Source organism: Cervus elaphus, chromosome 14 (assembly GCF_910594005.1).
Source record: "Cervus elaphus chromosome 14, mCerEla1.1, whole genome shotgun sequence".
Taxonomy (NCBI): Eukaryota; Metazoa; Chordata; class Mammalia; order Artiodactyla; family Cervidae; genus Cervus; species Cervus elaphus.
Genome location: NC_057828.1, coordinates 30,938,341 through 30,954,618, shown reverse-complemented (window position 1 = coordinate 30,954,618; position 16,278 = coordinate 30,938,341). Strand labels below are relative to the sequence as shown.

Here is a 16,278-nt window from a genome sequence, read left to right as displayed (position 1 = left end):
CAAGATACGCCGGGTGGGTGGTGGTTCTCAGCGCTCTTGGGAGTGTCGAGGTTCCGCGACTGGGTGAGATGGCGGCGACGGCGGCGCTGGTGTGGCTTCGGGGCCCTGGCTTCGGGTGCAAGGCGGTGTGGTGTGGTTCGGCCCCGTGCTCCGTACGAGAATTTATCCGTCGACACTGCGGAGACCAGGTGAGGTTTGTGGTTTCTGGAACGAAAAGGACAGAGGAGGACAGGGGCAGGAATAGGTGCGGTGAGGGTCTGTCGGGGGGCAAGTCTATTCTTTGGGGTTTTCAGTTTTTGAGGCTGAGGGTTCCTCAGTTTGAAGATGCTTCAAACTGATAATGAGGCCTTCCGTCGCTTTTGTTTTGTGATGGTTTTGTCTCAGAGAATGGAGAAAAACCCTTCCGCTCACAGGCGCTGTTGTCAGGCCCTCAGTCTGGACTAACAGAATACCCTTTGGTATTATTCTCTTCATCCGTAAATGAGGCGTTTGGCCCGGAAGATTTTCAAGGCTCACTTCCTTGGTGACTCAGATGGTAAAGCGTTTGCCTACAATGCGGGAGACTAGGGTTCAATCCCTGGATCGGGAAGATGTCTTGGAGCAGGAAATGGCAACCCACTCCAGTATTCTTGCCTGGAAAATCCCATGGACGGAGGAGCCTGGTGGGCTATAGTTGAAGGAGTCGCAAAGAGTCGGACAGGACTGAGCGACTTCACTTTCACTCCTTACATTCACTCTACAGTTAATGTGACGTGCATTTTTGTCCATTGCTAACACAGCCCTGTTAGCTCCAACCTAGAGAAGTATGTTATATCCAAAGGATGATTGGGAAGGAAATGGATTCTTGTGGTCACTGGTCGTGGCCAAGCACTCACATAGGCCCTGTCGAGAGCATGATTCTTAGGGCCTGTCATTTAGACGTTTTCATTAATCATATGATGCTTTTATTTGTCCAGGCATATTTTTCAAAAACAAAGTTACACATGTGTAGTTTACTTAATTATGAAGTAAGCAAGCTCTTACCAATTATAAGATATTAAACCTATTATTATTATTATTTTTTTTTTAGAATTAGATGCTCTCCTTGAATCTAATTTTAATTTTGACATTTGACCTCTTACTCTGTTTTTCTTTATAAGCACACCTCCTCTGTGTTTCCCTAGACTTTCTCTGGTTGTTATTTATGAGCTAAACATATATTAACACTGCAGTCTAAACTACATCTTTACTTGGACTGGTTCCATGAAGAAGCAGTGTGTATTTGCAAATCGTGTAGTTTTTCAGTTTCCCTTTTTCTTCCTATACTTCAGTCAAGTTTAACTGCTGTCAGAACTGATAGTTTCCATCAGTTTGCCATCTGAATGGGGCAATATTTTCCAAAATAGTTGGATTTTAATATCTTTGAAAATAACTCTTATCTCATGAGTACAGTTTTCAAACTCTTTGACAGTTGATCCAAAGTGGGACCAGAAAAATTTAGACCTTAATTATGAGGAGTCTTGGAAAAAATTTAAAATAAGAAGCAAGAAATATGAATGAATGAATTCAGTCAGATACTTAAGAAACATGGCCATAATAAGTATGAACAAAAACACAAAACTTAATAAAAGAGCATTTGATGAGATACTGGCATGAATAAAAATAGGGCAGTTTCACACCTGTGCCTTTTAAAACAAAACTATTCTGACACGTGATAAAGTTGGTGTTAGCTCTCCCTGAAGAAGTAAAATATCAGCCCAGCTGTTCATTAGGCTGGGATAACAGACATAGATATAGCCAGCTGCAAAGTCAATAAGAAACAGTGTTTCTCCCAAGGACATGGTGCAGTGGTAAAATGTCAAAATGTTTTCCTTGAAAGTCTACTTCCTTTTCATTCTTTTTGAAACCTTACCTTGAAAATCATAGATTATAAGAGTAAACTGCTGTTTGAAGTTGTATCAGTAAGAAGCATCCCACTCTTGCCTTGAGAATCTAAGTCCCTTTGATGTAGAGAAGCACTCTTGATTTCCAGGTGCAGAGCTTCAAATTAGGTGTTTCTAGACACAACATTCGGAGAAGGCAGCTGCACCCCACTCTAGTACTCTTGCCTGGAAAATCCCATGGATGGAGGAGCCTGATAGGCTGCGGTCCATGGGGTCGCTAAGAGTCGGACATGACTGAGCGACTTCACTTTCACTTCTCACTTTCACACATTAGAGAAGGAAATGGCAACCCACTCCAGTATTCTTGCCTGGAGAATCCCAGGGACAGGGGAGCCTGGTGGGCTGCTCTCTATGGGATCACACAGAGTCAGACACGACTGAAGTGACTTAGCAGCAGCAGACACAACATTGCACATTTATCTTAACTTTGTAGTTTCCGAGGAAACAGGAGCCTGGATCTCCTTCACAGGCTAGATCTAGTATTGACCCTGATACACACAGCCCTGCTTTATTGTGAGCCTTTTAAAATATTTTTCATTTAAATTTTACCTAAATCCCATCCTTGCCCCCAATCCTCTAACTGTATCTTTTTATTTGTTGGTGAGACACCTCATGATTCCTCTGGTGTGCAGTCCCTCTCTTGTTGTAGTGAGTCAAGAAATTTGATTTTGTTGGACTACATGTTTTTCTCTCTGGTGGCCTTGGCTGATTGGCCCAAGACACATAATACTTTGTGCTCAAAATGCCTTATAAAGGTTAAAAACAGTTAAATTGGTTCTAAATTTTTTTTTTTCTACTAGAAAATTGTCAAGAATCTTAAGTAGAAAAATGCAGTTTTGGTAATCAGTTGTCTGATTAAGCGTTTCTGTTCAGAAATGAAGTATGATGTATAATCTTTCTGCCTGCATATTAAAGGTTTTTGAAGTTATTTAGGATTTTAGAAATACCATACTCATTGGATATACAAAATGTTAAACTAGAGTGGCTCTTAATTTATAAACATTAAATATATAGAATGTGTATTACTTGTCTTATTTAATTTTTACAGCTTTTTAAACAGGATTTTATAGACAAGAATAATCCTTCATGTTAATCACATAATTGTATATGGCCTGACTTCCCTTGCTCCTCTCTCCTGGTACCATATTTGCCTGGGAAAATGCCAGTCAGTTTAAATCCAACTCTCCACCTATTTTGAGTGGCATCTAGGCAGTGCCCTGGTAGGGGAACTAATCACATAAAGCAGTCTCATGACAAAGTCACATACACCAGCCTTAGTGCTGCTTGGCAATTCTACTGTAATTGCATTTGGATTAGAGAAATCCGCTGGATTGCAGGACTGCTGAGAGTATTGATCCCGCTAGACCTTGGGCAGCTGGACAGAACCTGGGCATGCCCAGAATCTCAACCCATCCTTAGTAACTTTACTCACTTTCCCCAGGGTGTCATCCAGATATTATTTGTGTTTACCGTGGTATGAAAAGGATTGAGAGGCACTGCTCAGTTCATCACTCTTTCACTCTCCTAGATTACTGTCTCACATCCTCTCTCTCTAAATCTCCAAGACTTATTCCATCTCAAGGACAAACTTTGTATTCAAGCAGTAAGGAGAGAATTTTCCTCTCCTCACAGCAGTGCCTCTGGTAGGTACCTGCTGTATATTCAGCCTTCTTGTGTGTTACTGTGGATGAACTGTCATTATTTTACAAGTAATTTGCAGTTATCTTCTACTTTGTAGAGTAACCCCTCCTTCTTACCTACTGACAGATTTATTTGGCATTAGTGCTTTCTCCCCTGTATTTTCGCTTTTTATTGGCTCATTCCTACCAGTGTGCAAACATGAGCCCACATCCCTTCCAGCTGTCACTTTATTTTCTCTGATTTTCTTGATTAAAAAAAATATACTTGAACATAAAGCTCTTCTCCTTTAGAACCCACTCTGGTTCAGCTTTTCTGTTCCCATCACTTCAACAGCTCTGTGTCACGCTGGTCAGTAGCTTCTGTGTGGCCGTATCACGATCAGTTTCCGGTTTCCATCTTGCTTGGCCTGTCAGCCTCAGTTTGCACAGTTGACCATTCCCCCCTTAGTGCACTTCTCTCACTTGTGCAGATGACACCCTCAGTTCTCTTCCATCTCGCTGGCCCCTCCTTTCCAGTCTCTCTCGCTGCTTCGTCCTCATCACCCTGAACTCTCATGGTGCAGGAGCCCCTCCCTCATCCCAGTGGTTTCTTGTCCATGCTCATGGCTTTCAGTACCATCAGTGTGCTGGTAGCTTTCAAGTGTAAAACTTCAGCACAGACTTCTTCCCCAAACTCCAGACTTGTATAGCACCTGGTCTACTCGGCATCTCCATCTAGTTGTGTAATAAACATCTCACACCAAAATATCCGAAATGCGACTGATTTTCTCCTTCAAATATCCCCTTCCCTCTTAATAGGTGGCAACTCTATTTTTCCATTTGTCAAACCAAATTTTTGGAATCTAATTTCTCCATTGAGCTCATCCCTTCACTAGAGCGTTAGCATTTTCGTTCAGCGTGTCCTCAGAATCTCATGTTTCTCTTCCACTATGCTGCTACTGCCCTGGTACACATAGAAATGTCTCACCTGGATTATCACAGTAGCTTCCCAATGATCTCTCTGCTTCTGTAATCTTATTTTTACAGTTTAACAGAGTGATCCTTTAAGAGCTTGACTCTGATCTCAAGTTTGTTCAAAACTCTACAATAGTTTTATTCAGAGAACCATCCAGAGTCCTTATAATGGTCTTGAAGGCCTCATCACTCCCCTTGTGAACTTCATTCCAGCCCTGCCGGCTGTGATGCTCCTCCTTGAATACTCTAAGCGCATCTCTGTTGCAGTCTTTGCATTTGCTGTTGCCTCTGGAATGCTGTTCCCCCAGACCACCATATGGCTTATTCTCTCACTTTCTTAAATTCTCTGCTTTCTCTGACTGACCATATAGATTAACTAGATTACCACCACACCTATCCACATATCTTAATCCCCTTTACCCTGCATATCACCACTTGACATAATATATAATTTGTCAATTATATAATTATATCAAACATAATATATGTTTGTTCATAATTTGTCTTCCCCCACTAGAATATAAGCATCATGAGGCAGGATTTGCATTCACTATGGTATTCATGGTAGTATTCCAACACTTGAAAAGTACCACGCTTATAGTAGGCAGCTGAGTGAAGGAATGGGTCCCATTAAAATAGCTGTGTGATGTGCCTCAGAATGAATGTTCATAGTTTCCACTTCAGGAAGGTGCCAGAAATGCCTTTTTCCTTTCTATTTGTATTTAGATCTCTTTATTCTTCATGTTGCAGATTTAATTGTCAACCTCCTATATAACCTCCTATAAGTTCCATGTAATTTTGGACAATTCTCCTCTGTTGTGTTATTTTATGGCATCAGAAACTTGTTTAGGGACTTCCCTGGCAGTCCAGTGGTTAAGACTTTGAGCTTCCACTGCAGAGGGTGTGGGTTTGATCTCTGGTTGAGAGCCAAGATCCTGTGTGCCAAGTGTTGCGGCTAAAAAAAAACAGAAACTTGTTTAGAAAACCTTAGGGTATTTATATTTTCTTTTCGTCACTTGATCTGAGAATTTTTTTGAAATACATAGAGTGGGTCTGGAGGGGTATGTGGGCTTCTTCATTGATTGGCTGGAACTCAGGGAGACGCTGGCAGAAGAGATTAATTACCAACTGCCAGCTGATTCTAAAACTCTTAAAACTTATGTAAGTATATTAAAAACCATATTTTTGTCTCCTCCTCTCCCCTCTTCTTATCCCTATCTACACTTTTCAAGATGTCAGTTTTAAATTTGGGGCCACTCAGTGTTCAACTTGGTATTATTTTTAAAAGTCAGAGGAAATGGGACCATCAGAGTTACTAGATCTGAGCCCCTGTAATCTTCCACGTTGACTCCTATTTCCTGTTAGAGAATGAGAAAGAGCAGTTTTAATTTTCACCTAAGAGGCAAAAAGTTCTTTATATCATGATTAGGTAAGTATTAGGAAAAAGTTGTACCTAGAATACATCATATAAAATGACTTTTTTCTTTTAGTGGTTTTCATTTTTTTCATTTCAGCAGATATTAACTGATCACATCTGCTATCTCCTTGTAATTGAAATAATAAAAAATAAGCTAGGTCCCTCCCTGCAAAAAAACTTGTCTCATAAACAGCATTGAAAGAACCCCTCACTTGTCTCTAGGTTGTTCCAGTGGAATGCTTCTTTGTGAAATGCAATGGATCACTCGTTAACACCAGTGACACAGTGCAGCATGGAGCTGTTTATAGTTTGGAACCCAGACTTCGTGGTGGAAAAGGAGGTAGGACGTGAATGTTGACGGCTTAGTAGTAACATATCTGCATTCTGTAGCCAGATGTATTAAATTAACAAACTCCTTGGTCTCTGTAGTGTACCAGCCTTGATTTGTTTTATGAAGTCCTTTGTTAATTTACCGAGTTTTGAATATTTTCTCTTTTATTTTTTTTGGGAAAGATACAGTATGATAAAATTCCCACCTTCTCCAGCCCGGCCAGGTCACTCTTAGGCACCCTAGGCGCCCAGTCTTTGGGCAGAATTAGGTGAACAGAGATGCTGGCTGTTCTGTCCAGTTTGCTGATGAGTGTTAGAACAATCAAATCTCCTTTTGCTGTTCTCAGCATTTTGTTTGGTTATTCTAGTTCCACGGGAAGTCTGACGTCACTTTATGAAATATAGCTGTTTACAGATTGAGGTAGATCAAGGTCCTGGTTGTAGTAACTCATCTTAGAGAAAAAAAACTAAAAGCAAAAACTGAATGTGAACAGTTCTTGGTATTTCTCCTGATGGACTAACATATAATTCTTAGGCTTTCTCAAAATCTGTGGTAACTCGGTTTGGTTTTCAAAGAACTAACATCTCAGATTACAGTCATCCTGCTGTTTGAAATTCTGTCAATATGAAGCTTGTTGCATCAGCCAGTGACAGCTTAAAATTGCTTTATTGCAAAATCTCATCATATAATTTTTAAAATTCCTAATTGTGGAATTTTGGGATTTCTGTCACTAGGTATAGCCCTCTAAAATATCCCAGTGGTGCAGGTACAATATTGCAGAAGTATAAGAGAAAGTGTGAAAAGCACAAGATTGAATCATGTTTATCAGTATTCTTACCTTTGCTACCTGGGTTAGAATCTTGATGTGCATTTCCTTTAAAACCGAAAAGAAAATAGAGATCACCTTTACTCTTATGATAATCTTATAATAATACTCTTTTCACAAGTTCGGCTTTTGTCCATCCTTGAATACTTAAAAAAAAAATTATTTATTTATTTTGATTGGAGGCTAATTACTCTACAGGATTGTGGTTTTTGCCATACAGCGACTGAATCAGCCACGGGTATACATATGTCTGCCAGTCCTGAACACCCGCCCTCCCCATCCCATTCCTCTGGGTTGTCCCCTGCACTGGCTTTGAGTGCCCTGTTTCATGGATCGAACTTGGACTGGTCACCTATTTCACATATGCTAATATACATGTTTCAATACTATTCTGTCAAATCACCCCACCCTTGCCTTCTCCCACAGAGTCCAAAAGTCTGTTCTATCTTTGTCTTTTTTGCTATCTTGTATTTAGGGTCATCATTACCATCTTTCTAAATTCCATATATATGTGTTAATACACTGTATTGGTGTTTTTCTTTCTGACTTACTTCACTCTATATAATAGGCTCCAGTTTCATCCTCCTCATTAGAACTGACCATCCTTGAATACTTTTTAACCTGCTTTCTCCAAATATATTTGTTTAGGTTTTGGCTCAATGCTCCGAGCACTCGGTGCTCAGATTGAAAAGACAACCAATCGAGAGGCTTGCCGGGATCTCAGTGGAAGGAGATTACGAGATGTCAATCATGAAAAAGCGTAAGATGCCCACCTGTTTTGTTTTTTAAAGAGACGTAGTTTTCTGTCATTAGTGATGGCACACACACCACACATATCAGAAATGTAAACTTAAAATACTTACGCTCTAATTTGTTGCTACCAGACTTAACCTTTTTCATGATTGAATAATTAGCTTTGGGTTTTAGTCAAGTCCATAACAGTATGCTAGTAAGCATGGCACACCTTTCTGAGGGACTATCACAGTGTGAATAAGAGTGCAATAATTTGTATAAATGGGGTGTTATCTATATAAAAGTCTGTGTGTATAATTTAGCCATTTAGTTACATCTCCTCTTTCCTGTCCCCAGAATGGCTGAATGGGTAAAACAACAAGCCGAGCGAGAAGCTGAAAAGGAGCAAAAGCGCCTGGAACGACTGCAGCGGAAGCTTGCAGAACCCAGGCATTGCTTCTCCAGCCCCGACTACCAGCAGCAGTGCCATGAGATGGCCGAGCGCCTGGAGGACTCTGTCCTCAAAGGTGAGGAGGGGGGTTCCTTAGTGCCAGCCGCAGGCATCCTGAAAGCCAGCTGTTCCACACCAAGGGCAGTTCTTGACCCTTCTTAGGTTACAGACTTGTGAGAATCTGATGAAGCTATGAAATTTCCCCACTCAGTAATGAACACAGTATGCCTTACTGCACAGAGGGGAAAAACCCACATATCCACACAACATTTGACATAGTTGATCCCTGAGCTCTGGGTGGGCCCCAGGTAAGAATGCTTTTTGTGCTTCCTGGGAATAAGCTAAGTCTTCAGGAGGTACCAAGACTCCCACATATTTGCTTTCAGTTTTAGGTCCCCTTTTTATTAAATAGTTTTTAATGGGAATGATTATTCTTAGCTTTTATGTTTTAGCATCAAAAGCATTATGCTAGGACTATTGTATATTCAGTTGGATAAGGAGGAGTCTTTTCCATCAAAAGGGTTATAACATAATAGGGGAAAGATAGTTGTATGCAAATAAGGGGATGCATAAGGGGCATAAGGGGGTGAATTATTAGGTTTGAGGAGTGTTAGGAATGAATCTGTAAGCTTCAAAGTTACAGATTGGACATGGTGCTTTAAAAATCTGGTTCAAGAGCCAAAATGCCTAGTTTAAATCTGTAAATTTAAGATTAGTCTCATTTTAACTGGATTAAATTTTGGTATGCTAAGAAATTTAAATCTAGAGCTGTAGATTACGGCTCTTTTTGCAATCCAGATTATTTATAGATTCTTTAATTAAACTTAGTCCTGATGGTAGAAACTGAGTTGTTAAAATTTGTGGCTAGGCATGCAGGCTGCCTCTAGCAAGATGGTATCGGCAGAAATTGGTGAGAGTCGGAAACGGCCAAACACATCAAAAACAGACGGAGGAGCCAGTGCAGGGAAAAGGAAATGCTTTTGGTAAGTATGTTCATTTTCATTCCAAATAGATCTTTGAGGACTGAAGAAAAATATTTTTTTCTTTCTGTTTATCCCTCTAGAATATCTTGTTCTGAAACTTACCTACTATATTTCTTCCTTGTCTTATCTGGTATAAACACACTTTTAAGTAAAGTCTAATGGAAGCTCAGAAATTTTCCAGAGTGTTTCAGATCAGGTTTCAGCGATTCTAACATTATACACATTAGTAATGGTTTCTGCCAGAAGTGCCATTAATAGAGTCTAAGGGACAGTTTGCCGTCAGTGAAAAATCACTCAAGAAGTAGCTTTATACTTGACTTACTATCAGGTGTTGAAAGAGGTAACTTTCAAAATTCCAGGGGGAAGCCATGACTTTAGTTTCCAAGTTGTTCTGTTTTCTGTGGTTTTTCATAGTCATCACTGAGGTCTTTGGTCACCTTTCCAGACCTCTCTCCACCACTTTTGCGCTTGTGGGTGAAAAGCACAGCAGTACTTTTTCTTACCCCTTTTGCTCTTAGCTCCTCCTCCCTTCCCATTGGTCCTCTGGTTACCAGCTTCATTCTCTTGGGCCAGGTTCTAGGTGATGATAAGTTGAGTTGGATCTTGGCTTGTTTGTTGGCTTCCTCTTTGGGGATAGAAAGGTAATCATTAACTAAACACTATTTAACTCAGTCCAGCATAGAATTTTTTGTGATTTTTCTGAAATGGAAATTAAATGTTCCTGAGAGAAAAGGTAATGGTATTTCCTGTGGGTCTCTTTTTTTAAGCCAGGTTTATTGATATATAATTTATATACAGTAAAATTCACCCTTTTTAAACAGTTCTACAAGTTTTGAAAAGTTTATACTACATAATTACATAAGCATCACCAAAATCAAGCTGTAGAATATTTTTGTCAGCCTCGGAAGTCCCCTTGTGTCCTTTTGCACTTAATTTTCCTCCCCCCACCACCACCCCTGGCAACCACTGATCACTAGCCTGATGTTTGTTCCTATAGTTTCATCTTTTCTAGAATGTCATATCGCTTTTTGTGTCTCTTTCTGTTTTTATTTTTTTTTTTAATGCTTCTAAGAGCATTCATTATCAGATCTAAACTATTAAAGTATTAGCAAGGAGGTATGTTTCCACTGAATTACTTAACAGTGCATTCCTATAATACAGCCAGGAGATGAACACACATCAATCAGTTCAGTCGCTCAGTCGTGTCCAACTCTTTGTGACCCCATGGACTGCAGTACACCAGGTTTCCTTGTCCATCACCAATTCCTGGAGCCTACTCAAACTCATATCCACGGAGTTGGTGATGCCATCCAACCATCTCGTCCTCTGTCATCCCCTTCTCCTCCCGCCTTCAGCCTTTCCCAGCGTCAGGGTCTTTTCAAATGAGTCAGTTCTTCCCATTAGGTGGCCAAAGTATTGGAATTTCAGCTTCAGCATCAGTCCTTCCAATGAATATTCAGGACTGATTTCCTTTAGGATGGACTGGTTGGATCTCCTTGTAGTCCAAGGGACTGTCAAGAGTCTTCTCCAACACCACAGTTCAAAAGCATCAATTCTTCTGTGCTTAGCTTTCTTTATAGTCCAACTCTCACATCCATACCCGACTACTGGAAAAACCATAGCTTTGACTAGACGGACCTTTGTTGGTAAAGTAATGTCTCTGCTTTTAAATATGCTGTCTAGGTTGGTCATAGCTTTTCTTCCAAGGAGCAAGCGTCTTTTAATTTCATGGCTGCAGTCACTATCTGCAGTGATTTTGGAGCCCCCAAAAATGAAGTCTGTCACTGTTCCATTATTTCCCCATCTATTTGCTTTGAAGTGATGGGACCAGATGCCATGATCGTAGTTTTCTGAATGTTGAGTTTTAAGCCAACTTTTTCACTCTCCTCTTTCACTTTCATCAAGAGGCTCTTTAGATCTTCTTCGCTTTCTGCCATAAGGCTGATATCATCTGCATATCTGAGGTTATTGATATTTCTCCTGGCAATCTTGATTCCAGCTTGTGCTTCACACATTAATGGTTACCATCAAAATATAAATATGAACACATCCATGTACATCCCTCCCTTCCTTCTGTCCTGGGCTGCCATCCTAAATGAACAAGTCCTGGCATATATTCCTCAGAGATGGTTTAATCCATGTTCAAGATGTTTTTTGTTTGTTTAATCAATTATAACAAAAATATGTACAGATTGCTTAATTCATCAGCTCCACTTTTTATCATACATTGTCACCTCTGGACATCTAGAAAGCCTCGATGTTGTAAAATAGTGTACCTTGTCTACAATAAACATAGGCACCTTACAAAAATGCACATACAGACCCATGGTTATAACTTAAAACTGTCTGCTAGATAATGGAGGTATTAGCCAAGAGCCCTTCCCCTCACCCTGCCTCTTACTCCTGTCTTCAGTGACTAAGTAGCAGATTACATTTAGTTCCCAGAGGTGGATTAACATGGACACTCCCAGAAGACACAGCCCTTCATTGTTACAGGAAGGGCTGGGCCTTCTTTTTTCACTTAGCATAATGCTTTTGAGACCCAGAGATGGTGTTATATGTATCAGTAGTTCATTCCTTTCTGCTGGCAAGTGTGTTGCCTGGTATGGCTGTATCACAACCTGTTTATCCATTCTGTAGTTGTTAGACATTTGGGTAGTTTCCAGTTTTGGGTGATTATGAATAAAACTGGATTTTCTTTTAACTGTTCATTATTTTATCTAATTTCCAACAGTTAAAATTCATACAATAGTAGGAAAAAGGCTTTAAGCAAAATCAGTTAAAGAGAGTCACATGTTTTAAAGCGAGATCCTTAGGATCTTTGGAATGTTGCTCTCAGTCTCACTGAATTTTTTTTTTCCTTCTGTTTATACCTTTGGGATATCTTGTTCTGAAACTTACTACTCTCCATCTCCATCTCAAACTAGTAGATATCCTTATTCAGAGTCTGTTTCCTGGACTAACTGCAGCTCTCTCTCTCTTTTTTTTTTTTAAGTTGAAGCTGTAAATGGCATTAAATCTTTCTGTCACTTTCTGATAGGATGGGCATGGAAGGACTCGGGACTGCAGAGGGGTCCAGTTCTGAGAACTCTGATGATGACAGTGAAGAAGCACCTAGTACTTCTGGAATGAGCTTTCATGTTTCTCAAAATGGCTGTGATGGAGTTGACATGGCAGCTGAAATTCCTAGCAGTTCTCAGCAGGCAAGAGTATTGAGTACAGACTGTAGATCATCAGAAAAACTACAGAGCCCTTTGACTGACTCTGGGAACAGTATTTCAGAAGTCTTGCGTGCTGAGCTGGGGGAGACACCTACCCAGGAGTACACGGAAAGGAGGAGGTCTGTAGAAACAGAGAACACCCGGGAGAAAAAGGAGGCAGAGGGTAAAGAACCCTTAGAAAAGGAAGCAGCTGGAGTTGGACAGAATACCGAGCAAGAAACAAAAGAAATGACTGATGGGGAAAGAGCTGCCAAGGGAGCACCTGGAGAAGATAGGCAAAACATTGCTGTTGCCCAGCTGGAGGCCAGCCAGTCAGGAAACACGGTAAGTAAATTTTAGGAGTCGATGTCTAAAGCCAAGTCAGTTTTTTTTCCTTAAACCTTTTATTTTGTATCGGGGTATACTCGATTAACAGTTTTTGATAAGTTCAGGAGAGCAACAAAGGGACTCAACCATACATATACATGTAACCATCCTCCCCCAAACCCCCCCTCATCCAGGCTGCCACATAACACTGAGCAGAGTTCCATGTTAAAGCCAAGTCAATTGAATCTCTGCAGTAGGTCATTAAAATGAAACATGTGCTTTTCCCCATCAGCTGCTTAGTGGAAAGGCTTGTTTAATAATCAGTAGTCGATGATAGTGAAGCTTGTCGTGTCTCCCCCCTACCCCACCCGCCAAAAGAAAAATCCTTGGATTTTTTGTTTTTAAGCTGTGGAATTGGTATTATTTTGCCACTAGGTGGTATCCTTGGTTCTATATTTCATCAATTCTAAGATGCACATTTTTCACATTTTAGTATCTCTGAGTTTGGATATACATCACAGTTTACTTGATATTATTTATTCTTTCTTAGTAATACAGGCAGTAGTAAGGCATATTATGATAGATGTCACTTTTAGATTTGATGAAATGTGCTCATTTTCCTATCACTACATTTCTTGTTAGTTTTTCTTTCTCAGATCAGTTACTGTTTGAACACAGTTGTCAGTTGGATGTGAAGACCTTTTCTGCAGAAGAGGAGCAGTTCCTTTTAAATTTATCATTAAATCTTAAGCCCTACACTCAGCTTTTTAAAAACTTATTTTCATTATGCATGCTTTCCCTTAAATAGTTATTTGCTGTCTTCAATGGACTGACTTCCAGCAAAAATCTTTTAACGTTTGTTTTTCAGTCTAATGATTTCTTTTTTAGGACAGATGAAACCTGACTTGGCTTCCTTTGATAAACACAAAGCTTACCATTATTTATTTAAAGCACCTTCCCTACTCCCAGGAAATAAGCAGAAATGCATATATTGCTCTTTCTAGGGGAGATAGTGAAATTTTTTGAGCTAAGGGCTTTAAATTGACCCTCACACCATCTTTGGAGTTATAAGAATGTCAGCTTTTGTGTAATTCATACATGCTAGGAGTTTATCCTGAGCAAAGTCTTAGAAAAATGAAAAAGGAAAATAGAATAAAACCTGATTTGACTTTTGATCTTTGAGCTTTTAACTGTGGAAATTTTGTTCTTGATGTAGTTGTAACTGTTGTATTCATAATAATTCTGTGCAGCCATGTGTGATTCTCCAAAGACACATGGTGGGTTAAGATTTGGCCTTACATAAAGAAGTCAAGATTCACTCTAGAAATCTAACAAAATAACCTTTAAAAAAAAAAAGATAAAGAATCTATCTATAGAGTTGTTCATTATTTTTTTTAAAAACAACTTAACTTTGAGAGAGTTTTTTTTGTTTTTTTTGTTTTGAGAGAGTTATTTTTTGAATATGCCGACAAAGGTCTGTCTAGTCAAAGCTGTGGTTTTTCCAGTAATCATGTATGAATGTGAGAGTTGGACCATAAAGAAAGCTGAGCACTGAAGAATTGATGCTTTTGAACTGTGGTGTTGCAGAAGGCTCTTGAGAATTCCTTGGACTACAAGGAGATCCAACCAGTCAATCTTAAAGGAAATCGGTCCTGAATATTCACCGGAAGGACTGATGCTGAAGCTCCAATACTTTGGCCACCTGATGTGAAGAACTGACTAATTTGAAAAGACCCTGATGCTGGGAAGGGTTGAAGGCGGGAGGAGAAGGGGATAACAGAGGATGAGATGGTTGGATGGCATCACTGATTCGCTGGATATGAGTTTGAGCAAGCTCCGGGAGTTGGTGATGGACACGGATGCCTGGCATACTGCAGTCCACGGGGTCACAAAGAGTCAGACACGACTGAGCGACTGAACTGAACTGAATATGTTTTTTAAAAAACTCCTAGGTGAGGGACTTCCCTGGTGGTCCAGTGGTTTAGAATCCCCCTTCCAATGCAGGGGATGTGGGTTCAGTCCCTGGTTGGGGAACTAAGAACCCAGACGCCTGGGGGCAACTAAGCCCTTGGCACCACAACTAGAGAAAGCCGATGTGCTGCAATGAAGACTCAGTGCAGCAAAAAAAACCAAAAAACCCTAGATGAACACTTTCATTCTTGGCAGAGCATCTGTCATTAGAAATATTTAATTTTGTGTAAGTCTATAAAGTTAACTTGATTGATAGAACATTTGCAGGTCTTTTGAACAGCATTTAAATTTGTCAAGTTATTTAAGTGAGAACTTTGACAATCATGATTATTCGATTGGAATAGAAAGCTTAAGATTATGGGGTTGGGGAACTTCCCCTGGTGGTTCAGTGGCTAAGACTCCACGCTTTCAGGGCAGGGGCCTGGATTCCATCCCTGGTCAGGGAACTAGATCCCTCACGCCACAGTGTTGAAGGTCCCATGTCTGACAACTGAGATTTGATGCAGCCAAATAAATATTTTTTAAAAAGATGATGGGGTTAATATCAGTAGATTCATAGGCATAGGATTCTCATTAAAATGAAGCTTTATAGGATGCTGCTTTTTTCTTCAGTCATAGTGGGAAGGGTAGGCGAGGTAGGTGAAGTATGTTTTGCTGTTTGAATTTTTACTGGATAAGTCAAAAAAGAAAAGTTATGTTCATATTAAGATTTATCTGTTTTGGAATCTTTTTTTTTTTTTTTCTGTTTTGGAATCTTATAACTTATGTTCTGAATACCTGTTTCTAAGTATATAGATTAAAAAATTAATGTTTACTTGAATTGAGAACATGCATAGAATAACATGATTATTAGCATTCAGTAGTAAGATACGGCATATTAAATGAAAATTTCTTGAAACATAGGATGTCAATGACAGTTGAAGAAAGTTTTAGAGACAAAGGAATGGACTTACTTAAAATTTCTCTCTCTCTTTTTCTTTTTCTCAGGATAACAGTCAGGAAACTTTAGATTTACTGGCAATCAGTTCTGTTGCGGAAATGGAGTTGCTGGGCTTGGAGAAGCTCAAGTGCGAACTCATGGCCCGGGGACTGAAGTGTGGGGGCACTCTGCAGGAGCGCGCAGCGAGGCTCTTCTCTGTCAGGGGACTGGCAAAGGGGCAGATTGACCCAGCTTTATTTGCCAGGCCTTCAAAAGGGAAGAAGAAGTGAACTTCATCAGAGCTGATTTTCTGTTTCTTTATAGCCTAGTGCTTATAACCTGTATAATGTTGACCCTTGAACGTTATTCCTTTTGCTATTAAAGGTGACTTTTTAATAATCCAGTTCTAACTATCCTCTTTTTCATTATTACATTTATGGAATTAATTTGTGAAACTATCTGAGCCTGAAGATTTTTTTTGTGGGAAGCTTTTTTTATAGCTCATTTCTTTAATAAATATAGGGCTATTCACAGTTTGGGTTTCATTTTGTGTCTTTTAGATAAGTTGTACTTTCAAAGATTTGTGGACATAAGATTATTTATAA

The 16,278-nt window shown here is 39.8% G+C and overlaps 1 protein-coding gene across 1 annotated transcript; it reads left to right on the top strand.

Moving 5' to 3' along the window:
- The first annotated feature begins 3 nt into the window (after positions 1 to 3).
- SDE2 (SDE2 telomere maintenance homolog) lies at positions 4 to 16,072 on the top strand. The gene is made up of 7 exons (XM_043923933.1): positions 4 to 188; positions 6,156 to 6,273; positions 7,739 to 7,850; positions 8,180 to 8,349; positions 9,142 to 9,256; positions 12,297 to 12,801; positions 15,742 to 16,072. Exons 1-7 carry the CDS (start codon positions 69 to 71, stop codon positions 15,961 to 15,963), a joined length of 1,362 nt encoding a protein of 453 aa, XP_043779868.1. The 5' UTR covers positions 4 to 68; the 3' UTR covers positions 15,964 to 16,072.
- The last annotated feature ends 206 nt before the right edge of the window (positions 16,073 to 16,278 follow it).

Coding starts and splice junctions, on each gene's coding strand:
- SDE2 (XM_043923933.1), top strand. CDS start 69: ATGGCGGCGACGGCGGCGCTGGTGTGGCTTCGGGGCCCTGGCTTCGGG. Junction 9,257..12,296: donor GGGAAAAGGAAATGCTTTTG/GTAAGTATGTTC, acceptor ACTTTCTGATAG/GATGGGCATGGAAGGACTCG. Junction 12,802..15,741: donor CCAGCCAGTCAGGAAACACG/GTAAGTAAATTT, acceptor TCTTTTTCTCAG/GATAACAGTCAGGAAACTTT.